The 15,083-nt window shown below is 38.0% G+C and overlaps 1 protein-coding gene and 1 long non-coding RNA gene across 2 annotated transcripts in view; one reads left to right on the top strand and one right to left on the bottom strand.

Moving 5' to 3' along the window:
• The window catches only part of asic4b (acid-sensing (proton-gated) ion channel family member 4b), a 36,506-nt gene extending 21,454 nt beyond the window's left edge, over positions 1-15,052 (top strand). Inside the window, exons 2-10 of the mRNA XM_060868633.1 lie at positions 4,928-5,072; positions 8,030-8,157; positions 9,082-9,235; positions 9,798-9,851; positions 10,077-10,230; positions 11,140-11,231; positions 11,499-11,578; positions 12,891-13,058; positions 14,496-15,052. Coding sequence (XP_060724616.1) covers positions 4,928-5,072; positions 8,030-8,157; positions 9,082-9,235; positions 9,798-9,851; positions 10,077-10,230; positions 11,140-11,231; positions 11,499-11,578; positions 12,891-13,058; positions 14,496-14,600 — 1,080 coding nt within the window. The 3' untranslated portion in view covers positions 14,601-15,052. The remainder of the gene's footprint in view (positions 1-4,927; positions 5,073-8,029; positions 8,158-9,081; positions 9,236-9,797; positions 9,852-10,076; positions 10,231-11,139; positions 11,232-11,498; positions 11,579-12,890; positions 13,059-14,495) is intronic.
• Positions 7,780-9,480, bottom strand: LOC132844812 (uncharacterized). Its single transcript, XR_009648367.1, has 3 exons — positions 9,333-9,480; positions 9,091-9,212; positions 7,780-8,192 (listed from the first exon to the last, which is right to left on the bottom strand). It is a non-coding gene; the product is annotated as an uncharacterized LOC132844812 (long non-coding RNA).
• Positions 15,053-15,083: the final 31 nt, after the last annotated feature.

The following is a 15,083-nucleotide window of genomic DNA, read 5'->3' as shown; positions in this document are numbered from 1 at the left end:
ATACTTTTTTTTTATATATATCTGAAAAGTAGCACTGGTGCAGTGTAAGAAGACTTGGAAGTCCATTAATTGTGTTAAATTTAAATGAGCACTAATAGTTAACTCAGGTTTGCAAATTAAGCCAATTTCTTCAGCTTTGTGAAGTCAGTGTAGACTGCACCATGAAATTGTATATGAGGCAGAATATGTTTATCATACACACCTTGAATTAAACTAGAGCTAAGATGAAAACAAACGGACATACATGTAACTTGGTAAGCCATTAGCGAGTAATGTATATAATAATAATAATAATAATAATAATAATAATAATAATAATAATAATAATAATAATGGAATTAGAAACAATCAAATAAATAAATGAATCATTTTGCTGAACATTTCAAGGTGTAGAATAATTGTATTCTATAATTTTATAAAATGAATCCATAATGAATGAGTTGGAAGAGAAAGTGATTTCCATCTAAGTAAGATTAGATGCCTGGCCAAAAGTATTTAAAAATGCTACAAGGTCAGCATTAAAAATTGGGCCATGATGAAGTAAGAGGAAGGACTTCAAAAATCGTTGCATCTGCAGCATGTTTAAAAGAGCTTTTAGTGATGGAACAAAACTAACAGAATGAGACTTATCCAAAACTCATAAATGGCAGGAAAGCACATGGGCATCAAACATCACTACACAACTTAGCTAGTTGAGTGCAATGGATACTTGAAATTGAATCACATTTACGTAGACAAGAACTTCCTAACATCATCCAAATAACGCAGTTCACCAACCTGGAACTGGATTTTCTAGCCTCTCCATCGACTCAGCGTGGGCAGATATTATTATGCTTGCCAGCTCAGCCAGGCTGCCAGCTGTCAGTCACACCATCTCATTCTGCAACTGGATCCCAAATACTGAATCATGTATTTGTTTCAGTTAAGGGAGCAAAGTCATTTGCATGCTGGCATTGCAGGACATACTGTATATAGCAGTTGTCCAGTTGGGGGCGTTTCCACACTGGAGAGAGATACCCACCACAGATGTTTTCCTCAGCTGCCCGGTGCCCTTTTGGGCAAGAGAGATATATCAACCACCTGGAACTGAGTGCAGTCCATCTGGCCCTGAAGCACTTATTGCCAGTTTTCAGCTATTGCCATTTTCTAGTACACTCAGACAATTTTGTGATGGTCAGTTATATTATAAGAGTGTTGGTGGTCTAGTATTGTCTAGACCAGTAGTGTTTTTTTTACTGGGAGAAATTCATATGATAGGCCAAAGTGCCATAATTGTTGCCTCAAGATGTTTGGCAACGACTAGGTTTCACTTCTTTCACTGGTTGTTAAAACACTAGCAGCTTATTCCCTGAGAGAGTGTGCTGTTTAAAAAGCAAGGTGAGATTTGACATCCCAACCAGGTTGTCTGAGTGTGTGGACCTCAGACTGAGTTTATACCCCAACCAAGGCCAAAAAACACTTCAGAATGAAAGAGTCCCTAGCATCGGTGGAAATTGTTCTGTGAATGCTGTTGATTCGATTTCCTGGACCATGGTATATATACCAGCTCCCAGGGTTTTGACCTTACTTCATGGATTGTTGAACAGCTGCAAGTCTTCATGTATCCTGAATGTATATATGGCAGTTATTGCAGTGCGACTCCATCTGCCTCAATCCTCAAGAAGCCCTGTTATTGACATCCCTGGCGTAATCTAGTGATAATCTTGCCTTGCGCTAACTGGAGCAATTTGCATGAGATGATTGTTTGCAAGCATTTATATATAGATCTTGATCTATTAGAATGTAACCTTTACATAGTGTCAAGTTCATCATAAACACATGAAAATGCTTATGAATTTATTATCAAGTGTTCCAGTTTGGTGAAAAGGTTCTAGTGAATCATGGTTGTATAGAGGCAGTATTTTAATTAGAATATCTGAGCATGCATACAAGGGGGTAGTCATTTATCATTTCTTATATTTTCATTTGTGGTTATGTTTTTACAAAATAACAACATAGTCAGAATAGTTCAAGGTAAACTGTTCGAGCTTTGATAGCTAAAGGTTTCTCTCAAAATTGTCTTATCCTAAGACACAGAGTGAAAATGTTGAGGAATTGTCAATACATTTTTGAGAAAAAACACGTTTTCCATTCTATTAGAAAATGCAAGGAAACTTTAAAAAAAATAAAAAAATTCACATACACTATAGATACAGTGAGAAGACTTGAAAATGAAAAATGCAGGCTATTTCTTTAAGATGGTTTCAGTCTTTTCCTATAACAGGTATTGGCAAGGGAGTTGACAAGGCTATATTAAAAAAAGTATTGCAACTCAGCACTGGTTAGAAGCATGCAGAGATATGTGTGTTTTCCATTACATACATTTTATACTGTGTCGCATTCACTGTTAACTGAGAGGGAAATAATTCAGCAAGGGTAATAAGAGTTGCCACATGCTAAAAATAAGAACTTTGTCCTGCAGAGGTAATTAAAGTTAAATACAAACATACTGTATATGCGTTCCTGTTCTTTCTCTTGTAGCATCTTGTTCACCTTTCATGAAAATAAACAAAAACTGCTTTAAGTAGTTTGGTTTTAAAATGATCAGCACCTTACAATGAATAGGTTCAACTCCTAGCCTTCATCATCCTCTTAACAGTGTTGGGAGACAGTTTGCAATTTGCTCATGGTAGATTTCAGACATGTGAAAATTTTTGTTATAGCCCTAATGCTATTCTTAATTGTTCTTAATTTTTTTTTGTTTTGTTTTCTTTTTAATTTAGTAGTTGATCATCATCCAAGTGTTAGAGTAGTTCTAATCAAAATAAGGTAGTTTTAAGGTAGACATTTACATTTGCAATTCCTGCATTTGGCAGATGCCCTCATCCAGAGCGACATACAAAAGTGTTTTTAAGTCTCTATGATAAATACATTAACACTGGTTCACCAGGATACAGACTTAGGATACCATCAACCTAAAACTCTGTTCATAATTTTTTTTTTTACTCATAGGACAAACAGCGGAAAAATGCTAGATCAAGTGTTTCAGGAAGAGGTAGGTCTTCACCTGTCGTTTGAAGAAGTGATTCAGATGTTTGGACATCTAGGGAAAGTACCCTGAGAGATGGTGGGACCATTCGAGCAGTGCTGGTAGATCTGCGGAAGCGAGGTGTAGTGCGAGGAGTGAATAGAGCTTTGAGGTAAAAGGCAGTAGGTCCATTTTTGCTTTGTAGGCAAGCATCAGTGTTTTGGATCTGATGCGTGCAGCTACCAGAAGCCAGTGGAGGGAGCGCAGAGGTGGAGTGGTGAGTGAAAACTTACAAGCCAATGCAGCTAGTCAAGTCCTGCACCTGCATTTTGGATTATTTGCAAAAGAAGAATTGCGTTTATAGGTAGACCTGCTATCAGTTAGTTGCAGTAGTCCAGTCTTGAAATGACAAGTGACACTAATACAGGTAGTAATACTGGTAGTATCCGATAAACAGGTCCTTGATGAGAAACATTTAAAAATGCATTTGCATGTCACATACACAAATTTCTGTATACATTTAGGCATTTCCATGAGATTTGATTTATTGGAATAATATGCTATTATGCCTACATTGTGATCTGCTGACCCTTTTAGTGACATTATAATCATTGTCCAGGTGCAGTCATGATATTATGTGTTGCCTGAATCAGAAAATATGGACAGAAAGACGGAAATGCTGTAAAATGCTATTAAATGCTTGTAGGTAAAGTGATGGACAGAGAGAAAGAGGAAGTAGGGGGAGGGATGTTCTGCATTCTCTATATGCTTTACACAGTATAGAGATTCTCTTGGCCTCCGGGGTAAGGAAGGTGCAGGTTTAATCCCATCTGCTTCGCATTGGCTTATCGTAACATCTGTCGAGGTACAAGGCTGACTCATGTGGAGGAAGGTGTATCAGATTCAGTAGTGAAATTTTGTCTGTCTCGTTCTTCTGGGGTTTTCTATTCAGCCTAAATTCATAGTGGAAAAAGAAAAAACCTTGGAGAAGTTCTGTTGCACAGGATGAGTTTCTGCACCACGGATACAGATTAGTTATTTTAAGAGTTTTCTAGCTATTATATAGACTGATACAAAATCACAAATTCTTGAGCTTTAGATAAATATTATTAGATGTTTCAGAATCTATATTGGATTTGTCTATTTTGTTTATTTATCTTTAGAGTAAAAAAAAAAATTACACAAAGCCCACATACTCATTAATTGCCAATCAGCCAGTGCTGATCTTTGGCTTTTGGCTGAAACAAAGCTTTTGTAATGACCCCTTAAAGACCAAATCAATCACAGCATGCTGACAAAGCCACCAGAAGTTACTTTAAAAGGGAAGGACTGCAGAATGAGTATAATTGTCTGTAATTGTCCTTGTCTGGCCAAGATAAAGAGGAATGTAGTACTGGATGTATGGCAACTGTTAAGTCATAATGGTTCTTAACTATGGGCTATTTGCAATATTTACAACCAAATTGCTTGCTTTGGCAACTGGTATGTGATGCATGTGCTCAAAAACAGGTTTTAATTTATAGCAAGATACAAAAAAGAGAGTGACTACACATCATGTGCTTTTTCTTTTTCCTTCTGCTTGATTTTACAAATTCTTCATCACAAAGGACCAGGGCCATGTGCTGTGTGATTCATTAAAAGGCACAGAGGAATGTTGCATAAGCATTGCTGGCTCTTTTAAACGAAAAAATACATTAACAGAACAGTTGTACATTGTCTCTCCTACTCAGATGACATCCAGTGCCAGACAAAGAGAGTAGCGCTCGATTTTGACTGAACATGAAGTGCACTGCTAATGTACATTCATGGACATTTTGTGATTATTTTCTGAAATTTATGCTGTTTATGAAACGTGTCTCATGAAACACGAAAGCAACAAGAACTATATATTTATGAGTTATGTGTGTTTCTCTAATGCAGGTGTACACACGCTATGGGAAATGCTACACCTTCAACGGGAATAAGACCTCACCAAAGCGGACTCGGCAGGGGGGTATGGGGAATGGCTTAGAGCTGATGCTGGATATACAACAAGACGAATACCTCCCCATTTGGAGAGAAACCAGTGAGTCCTTGCAAAAATACTGTTAGGAATTGAATTGCGATGTTTGTTGAATTTCATTTGTTGTAGGTGTCAGCAGTGTCAATGTACATTAATGTACATACCAATGAAATACAAGATGAAGGATATAATAAAAAATATAATAGCACTTCCATAAACGCTTCCATTTTAAATATTATTTATTTGTATTATACTAGATTATAACTGGAATTTCATACTTACCATAAACCATACTCACATAGGAAACCATAAAACATACTTATTCCTCATTAAAGTACCCATTACTATTAGTTTTTGGACTCAACATATTAACTGTATGCAAAACGTTTAATTAAATCCAGAACAGTTTGTATGAACACCAGAGCCAATTATTCTAATTACTTAGTCACTTACCTTTTATAAATTAATGAAGGTTTGTTAATTAGAAGCTTAAAAAACTTCTTCATGACATGAACTGATTCTCTAGGATTTTCCTTAAATGAAATCATAAGAAAAGATATGAACATGACTAATCTGATCTCTAAACAGGTCTAATCCATGGTGAACCTCTTGGATCTTTTCACTTGACTTGAGTTCTGCAAATAGTTTCTGCTATCTTTGTAATGTCCACACGGGTAAATTTACTCAAGTATATGTAATTGCTTTAAGGTTTTTTTATTATTCTATACGGTGGCTGGGAAGTGCAAAACAAATTAACAAATCCGAAAACACATTAACAAATCCGAAAACAAATTAACAAATCCCAAAACACATTAACAAATCCGAAAACACATTAACAAATCCGAAAACAAATTAACAAATCCCAAAACACATTAACAAATCCGAAAACAAATTAACAAATCCCAAAACAAATTAACAAATCCTAAAACACATTAACAAATCCCAAAACACATTAACAAATCCCAAAACAAATTAACAAATCCTAAAACACATTAACAAATCCCAAAACACATTAACAAATCTGAAAACACATTAACAAATCAGAAAACACATTAACAAATCAGAAAACACAACGACATTTCAGACAACCCGGAAGCGGTTGGTATAGTTTGTGATTGGACAAGACACCTGTCACTCAAGGTATACATGAAGTTCAATAGTCTGCCGCAGGGAAAAGTTGGAATGGATGAATGGAATGGATTACTTCTGTTCATTCATCATTCATCTTCTACTGCTTATCCGAACTACCTCGGGTCACGGGGAGCCTGTGCCTATCTCAGGCGTCATCGGGCATCAAGGCAGGATACACCCTGGACGGAGTGCCAACCCATCACAGGGCACACACACACACTCTCATTCACTCACGCAATCACAGACTATGGACAATTTTCCAGAGATGCCAATCAACCTACCATGCATGTCTTTGGACCGGGGGAGGAAACCGGAGTACCTGGAGGAAACCCCCGAGGCACCGGGAGAACATGCAAACTCCACACACACAAGGTGGAGGCGGGAATCGAACCCCGACCCTGGAGGTGTGAGGCGAACGTGCTAACCACTAAGCCACCGTGCCCCCATTAATTCTGTTATTTTCTTATATTTAAACAGAGAACTTTACACATTACACATAAGATTCCATGCCTGTATATCTTGAGTGACAGGTGTCTTGTCCAATGATCGGTAAGTTTCCATTCAAAAACGGTTGTCTGGTTGTCTGACTTGTGTTTTCGGATTTGTTAATTTGTTTTCGGATTTGTTAATTTGTTTTCGGAATTGTTAATTTGTTTTCGGATTTCTTAATGTGTTTTCGGATTTGTTAATGTGTTTTCGGATTTTGTTAATGTGTTTTTGGATTTGTTCATTTGTTTTCGGATTTGTTAATGTGTTTTGCACTTCTCGGCCACCGTAATTCTAAAATAAAACTATTCAAACTATTTGCGGGAAGCACGGTGGCTTAGTGGCGCCTCACACCTCCAGGGTTGGGGGTTTGATTCCCGCCTCTGCCTTGTGTGTGTGGAGTTTGCATGTTCTCCCAGTCCCTCGGGGGTTTCCTCCGGGTACTCCGGTTTCCTCCCCCGGTCCAAAGACATGCATGGTAGGTTGATTGGCATCTCTGGAAAATTGTCCGTAGTGTGTGATTGCGTGAGTGAATGAGACTGTGTGTGTGCCCTGCGATGGGTTGGCACTCCGTCCAGGGTGTATCCTGCCTTGATGCCCAATGATGCCTGAGATAGGCACAGGCTCCCCGTGACCCGAGGTAGTTCGGATAAGCGGTAGAAGATGAATGAATGAATGAACTATTTGCACTTTCACTCCATTGTATGTTTTCTATGCTAATAGATAGATGGATGGATGGGTGGATTGGTGGGTGGATAGGTGGGTGGAAAGATAGATAGATAGATAGATAGATAGATAGATAGATAGATAGATAGATAGATAGATAGATAGATAGATAGATAGATACTCAGTTACTTGAGTGCTCTGTGTTTACTGCTTCCTCACAAGACCACAGTATAGATCTGTATACTATTTGCAACAGACTCAAGTAACTCAAGTAACCTCATGTACACAATGAAAGTCCTTAGGTTAAAAGAATAGACTGCTTTTGCCAGTGCATTTTTAGTCCAATACATTCTAAGGTTTACAATTGCTTTTAAAAACTTAATAATTTTATATATGCCAACTTGTACAGTTTACAAAGCTCCATTTATACCCACTATCATCTCAAGGTGCTTTACATAAAGCTGTTATTTCAACCAGAAAATAAAAAGTGACTTTTTTTTCAATGATTTTCAATGTTTCAGTTTGAGTGCACATAAAATCTTAAGAAGCCTCTAATGATTTACAGCATGCATGATAATCAGCAGGGGAGAAAAGAAAATGAGAATGCAACGCCTTTACCTGAATACTATTCATTATGTATTCAGTGGAAATGTGGTGAATAGTTGGATATAGAACAGTCAGTACTTTAACATACAAACATGCTGAGGTAATGTGGCTTGCTGTTGCTGTCTCCACAGATGAGACCACTCTTGAGGCTGGGATTCGTGTTCAGATTCATAGTCAGGACGAGCCTCCCTATATCCACGAGCTGGGATTTGGAGTCTCACCAGGATTCCAAACCTTCGTGTCCTGCCAGGAACAGAGGGTATGGTACAGTCCAGAACGTTATAAAATATTCTTCTGATAAACAAGGGAACACAGGCACACGGTTATAGCTCTGATGAGAATGCTAGTAAAGCATTTATTTATTTATTTTTGCTATATTTTATAATATCCAAGGGATTTTTTTAATACTGAGAAAGTTATGACCAGAGTGCAGAAGCCATTGCTCAACACTCCAGGGGCAGTTTACGGTTACAGCCTTTTCTCAAATCCAACACCAAATTACAAGCACAGAACCATTCCTGCTGTGCAGCCCTCTCCTCCTGACTCCAGTAATATATGGATGGACAAGGTAAAAAGTTACTAAACTTTTAAACATGTATCTTGTGTTCAATAAATTAGGCATGTAAGCAGATATGCATAGATTACACAATGCACTTGCTTTTTCCCATGTTGCCTACATCGTCTAGATATGTACAACAAGGGACTAAGCTTGCAATAAAAAAAAAAGTTTTTACTTTCAGATAGGAAGCTTGCAAGAAAAAGAAAAATCACGTTTATTAACATGAGCATGAGGTGCTGGGTGACGCATTTACAAGGTTCATTCATCCATCCATAGTAACTGCCCAGGCAGGATTATTAGGCTGCATTTCTGATTATATGTTGGGAAATAGAACCAACTGTATTCATTAGGAAATAATGCAAACAAAATCCAAACAAACAATATTTGCAGCATTACAGATACCAGATGTAGCTTTTCTGTGTTTAAGGATGCCACATGTGGCTTGAGCTTATTCATTCTTGTGAATTTTAGCCCAATTTTTCACTGACAAATTTTCACTTTTCAGTGATTGGACGAATTCTGCTTCACTTCACTTTTGGATGAAAGGATCTGCACAACGTAAAATCTGTAACATTATGAAGAGATTTCTCCTCTAATGTTCTCTGTGTGTAATCATCCATTTAGCTGTCGTACCTGCCTCAGCCATGGGGAAACTGCCGTGCGTCGACAGAGCCAGTGATCCCTGGATACGACACGTACAGCGTGAGTGCCTGCAGACTGCACTGCGAAAGCGTCCAGGTGCAGAGAGAGTGCAACTGTCGGATGATACACATGCCAGGTGTGTGTGTGTGTGAATGTTAAGAAGCGCCTATGTATATGCACTCAAGAAACTTGATAAGCTGCTATTAATGTGCATGTCTCGTCTGTAAACTCACACTTATTGACTGGCACAGGCTATCAGCAGACCCATCAATCATCTTCACACTTGTCAGTCAATGTCGCTGCAAGAAATGGGATTTGGGGGCCATTTATGTAATGAGCTTTCCACTTAGATGAGCCAGTCGTATGCAAGAATGACATACCTCAATGCCATTCGCAACTCTTCCCTTGCCATTTCTTTTTCTATCATTCTTGTCTGATCATTGTAATTATTTTTTTTTTTGAAAAATGTTACTAGCCTGAGGGTATTAATCAGATTATATCTTATAGAAAGGAGTATAAATCATCCATTCATTTACCGACCGTGTCATATCTATTCATCTTTCCATTTACCATCAAGTCATACATCTACATAAATCATTCCTATTCATGTAACACTTACAGCATTCACATTCATACACATTGGAAGAATTTGCATCTTTAGCTCTATGCTTTTCAACACGACAAACTTCTTTCTGCAGGAAAGGCGGATATCTGTACACCTGCAAAAGTGAAATGTGCCGACAGAGCACTCGGTAAGCTCTGCTACAAAAACACTGATTAATAATCATTTATTTTACCTAACACTCCATACCGATAGATTTCTTTCTATCCTTATCATTTAATACTTTATGCTATGTGTGTACCAGATTAGTCATTGAATCTAGTGTTCTTACACGCAATATAGTTCTATAAAAAGTGTAATATGGTGTTATTATATGCACTTTAGTTACAGATCTGCATTTTTGTTCCTCATAAAGCTTTGCTGGAGATAAGCGCAGGAGACTCGTGTGTGTGTGAGACACCGTGTAACGTTACACGCTACGGAAAAGAGCTCTCGATGGTTAAAATTCCCAGCAAAGGGTCGGCACGCTTCCTCTCTCGCAAGTACCACAAAACAGAGGAGTATATCAGGTGACTTGTACGCACACACACCCATACACACGTTTTCATATTAGTCCTTTGCGAGGACCTACAGTATATAGTATGACTTCATTTGAATCTGGCATGTGGTAGCCTAGTGGTTAAGGTGTTGGGCTAGCAATTGGAAGGTTGTGAGTTCAATCCCAGGTCCACTAAGCTGCCACTGTTGGGTTCCTGAGCAAGTCCCTAAACCCTTTTTTTACAACTGAGCACAGTTGTATAAAAATGAAATAATGTAAGCTGCTCTGGATAAGGGCGTCTGCCAAATGTCAGAAATGTAAATGAATCTCAGACATCATCAATCTAAACCTAAACCAAAGCATGTTTGACATATTTGATTTTTTTAAATAAAATGTGTAATATGATATTCCCTTAGTTATGGGAATTGAACTGGTTTGCAAATCTCATGAAAACATCTGGGCTTCAGAAATCTAGAAAACACACACACACACACACACACACACATGCACACACTAATTTCTAGTTGGTTAATATGACAAAAAGAGCTCCTTCCAAAATAATAATTAACTGTATATTCAAATACAGCAGGAAGAAATAAGCTTGCCAGGGAAAAAATTTTTAAATCTTTTCGCTGTCCGAGCTTCTATGATAATCACTACGTCTCTCTCGATTTCCTTCACTATTGTTTGTAAAACTGCAATATTGAAAATGAAAATGTAATTTGGCTCCTCCATGCATCGGCTAAATGAAGTAGCGCTTTTTAAATAGATTGCTTTAAATTGAGATTATGTTCGTTCCAGTAATTATTTTTTCCCCTGTATTCGCCTTTATTTATAACAACACAATAAGCGACATTTTCCCATTTTTTTTAAGGCAATAGGATATTGAATGTTTCTATTAAGAATGTCATGGTTTTGCTGCTTATCTCCAATACTGCAGGGACAACTTCCTCGTCCTGGATGTTTACTTTGAAGCGCTGAACTACGAAACGATCGAGCAGAAGAAAGCATACGACATAGCTGGACTGTTAGGTGGGGTTTTGTCGTGTACACAAACGCTCCAGGTGTTCTTATGATGCCATTCACACGCCATTTGTTCACAGCATTTAAAGATCACTTTTCTAAACGTTGCACTAAAGTAAGCAGTAAAAATTGGACTCTTTCATTTTTAAAGCTGGAAGACCAAATTGCAAAAGTGAATCATTAGCACATCATTAAAAGTATTGGTTTCCGTCGATATGCTTGCACTTTCATTCTCACTCTCAGACAAAGCTTTCCTTTTGTCTGTGTGACATTCAGGGGACATTGGAGGCCAGATGGGACTTTTCATTGGAGCCAGTGTTCTCACAATATTAGAGATACTCGATTACATCTACGAGGTACAGTTTATCATTGTTGTTACACCCTATTACACCCTCTTTTGAAGGTACGGTGCATAGAATCTTTTGTTAATAATTTTAACATATGACATTTGAGTTGAAGGACAAAAATACTTTATAATATGCTATTTCTGAGGTGCTCTGAATCATGCTGACAATCCTGTAATAGGAATTCACAGTCAGTGCTGTGTTGCTGTGTCTGTGTCTGAAATCTCACCTCATGTATGCAGAAATATTAAATGTCATCATACCTCAACTACAGGAATGAACAAATCTGAAAACGAGAGAGAGAGAGAGAGAGAGAGAGAGAGAGAGAGAGAGAGAGAGAGATTATAAACAAACCAAACATCAGTCAGAGAATGAGAATTGCTATAATATTTTAAAACTGTAATACGTTTAAATCAATTCAATGTTATTTGTATAGCAAGTTTAACAATGGACATTATCACAAAGCAGCTTTACAGAAGTATATGGATTCAGAATATAAATTATACATTTTAAATTGATCCCTAATGAGCAAGCCTGAGGCAATTGTGACATAGAACAAACTCCCTGAGATGATATGAGGAAGAAACTTTAAGAGGAACCAGACTCAAAAGGGAACCCATTCTGATCTGGGTGACACCCAGTGCGATTATAAAATATGTCTATAACGGCATAAAATATAGTGCAAATGTGTACCCATGTCATTCATTCTAGTTTTAATATAAATGATCTTGTTGAAGTCCACTGATGGAGTATTTGAGTACATAACTGTTCATGGAAATTGCTATCCTGAAGGCATCATCATGGTTTCTAAATGGTACCATCCAGAGAAATCCCAGGTATCTCCAGACTCTACATAGGGAACATCCTCAACAGCAGTGTGAGACCTCCATGTGATGAGACTCCAAGAATTAGGGCATAAATCAGGCAGGTCCGGAGAGGAGAACTGGTCAGGATCGGTGGTGTCTCAGGATTAGCTCGACAGAGAGAGAGAGGGAGAGGGGGAGAGAGAGAGAGAGAGAGAGAGAGAGAGAGAGAGAGAGAGAGAGATTCACTATTTAGTAATGTAATTTGTATTCCACAGTATTCCCATACTAAATGTCTTTTTTATTACATTTTATACACATTCTTTTTTTTTCTTGTTTTAATTAGTTTTTTGTGTAAAGCAAGGTGCATTTTAGAAGAGAGTGAAAAGTACTCTATAAATATTCACTGTTATTAAATAACATTAGACTGGGTGGTATTACAGACTTTTCTCTCACGGTATTCTCTCTCTCTTTTCTTAGTTGCTAAACAGTCTTTAATCATATTTCTGTCCCACATTCAGGTAATCAAATACAGGATCAAAAGACTCCTGAGACCACAGAAGCACAAGAACCAGCAGAGCCAGAGGAGCCAGACGCAGAGAACAAAGAACCTCCATGACCTGAATCTTAGAGCCCAGCTAACACCGAGCACCATTGCAACAGTCAGACTAGAGGAATTTAAGCCCAAAGTAAGTCTGGGGAAATGAAGAAAAACCATACATTACAGCCTTACAGTGGAAGAATTCTCTAGCACTAAATATCTTGTTTACAAGTAAAGCAATGAGCAAATATGAGCAGATTTACTGAAAAATGTCACAATGGCTACAGTTCATGAGGTTCTGTTCACAAAAGTAATATTATATAAGTCAGTTTTTAATGTAACTGCAAACATTACAGCAATTGTATTGTATTGTAAGTGTATTATCCTCACAATAAATCAACCAATCATGGGGCAATCATGCAGTTCATGCAGGCTCTTTGACCGTGGTATAGGTGCTGGTGGTAGACAGTCCCAAACCAGCTGATCTCCAGGGATTTGTAAGCACATAATATGTGAATGAGAATTCATAAAATGGTGTTTAAAAAAACTATTAAGTGTCAGTTATGTAGCGGGAAATAGCTTGTTGATGACAGAAAACAGATGAGAATGGCCAGGCTGAACTAGAACACTTTAAATAGGCAGACAGGCATCACATAACACAACACATCGAGCCTTGAGGCAGAAGAGCTACAACAATAGAAGATCACATAGGACTCCATTTATTTAAAACACAAACTAAAGTCGGATGTTAAAGATTAGACCAGAACAGCTGGTCTAGTTAATGTTTTTTTTTTTGCTGCAACATGCAAATAGTAGGATACGAATTTGGCACTAAGCAAGCATGTGAGTCCTAGAATCCAATCTGCCTTGTGTTAACAGTTCAGGCTAGTGGTGTTGGTATACTGTACATATTAAGCATGTTAAGCTCAATCAAGTATTGTTGCTGAATGTGCATCCCTTTATGGCTACTTGATCAAAGTCAGCATGATAATGTTGTCACCAACTCTATAATACTATCTGTATCCAACTATAAGAATGTGGTAGAATTTGAGATTCCAAACAACAGGAATTAGTCTGGTATTCCTAAAAAAGTGGCTTGTGAAAGTATATGTAGTAAAAAGTAATTTTTAGCATCTCCAAAAATGCAGGTCTTACAAGGTTTTCCAGGTATACAGTGGTTCATACCTCCAAAAGTGGGCCAAGAAAGGTCAACCGGTGAACCAAAGATGGGGTGATGGTCATTGATGCATGTGGGGAGTGAAGACTAGGCCATCTGGTCTGATCCTACAGAAGAGATAGTGCAGCACATATTGCTGAAAAAGTTCATGCTGGCTATGTTAGAAAGGTGTCAAAACACACAGTGCATCACAGCTTGTTGTGTATTGGGCTGCGTAACTGTAGACGGTCAGAGCTCCCATGCTGACCCCTGTGCATCACTGAAGGCACCTACAACTACAAAAAGTAGGACTAATATAACGCAGTATTAGGCCGACGGTTTTAATGTTGTGGCTGATCGTTATACATATATTAATAGCACAGTATATGCAGTAGGTTCTAACAATTGACATCTATTTTGTATCAACAGGAGGCTAATGATGGGACGAGAGGTCAACCCCATAGTGTATTTCCAGCTTCAGTGTTACCAAACCATCACACACAAGCCACTGGACAGCAGGACTTTGCTTGCTAAGAGATGATTTCTCTGTAGTTTTCATTACTGTCTACAATAATTTCTCATTAGACTTTTGGCCCTTGGTTGGAACCACACACTGGAATTAAATATTTCTGTTTATCACCTGTAAAAGCTGCAGCCAAAGTCAAACCCACAGGGAGCTCACAGTGAATGCCCCTTTTCAGCCAGTGTAAAGGTATGTGGCTAGGTGGGGGGGTCAAACTGGCTCAAACCTGCTCCGTTACATCAGCACGTGGTTGCATTGGCATCGTCCTGCAGAAGCACCGGTGGAACAAGGCCAATTTGATTCACACATGCTCTTATACTGCATGTAAATTATGTTCTTCAGTAGATTCATAGCATTTTTAAGGAGGTTCTATTTTATTTATTTATTTATTCGCATTTGGATTAATCCTCTTACTCGAGAAAAACAAGCACAATACGTTTTTAATAAGAAGGGTGAAATTCCCAAAAACCTGTATCCTTCATTTTTTATTTTTG

The sequence above is a fragment of the Tachysurus vachellii genome, chromosome 4, assembly GCF_030014155.1.
Source record: "Tachysurus vachellii isolate PV-2020 chromosome 4, HZAU_Pvac_v1, whole genome shotgun sequence".
NCBI lineage: Eukaryota > Metazoa > Chordata > Actinopteri > Siluriformes > Bagridae > Tachysurus > Tachysurus vachellii.
Note: the sequence above shows the minus strand (reverse complement) of the source record. Positions and strands in the feature narration are given on the sequence as shown.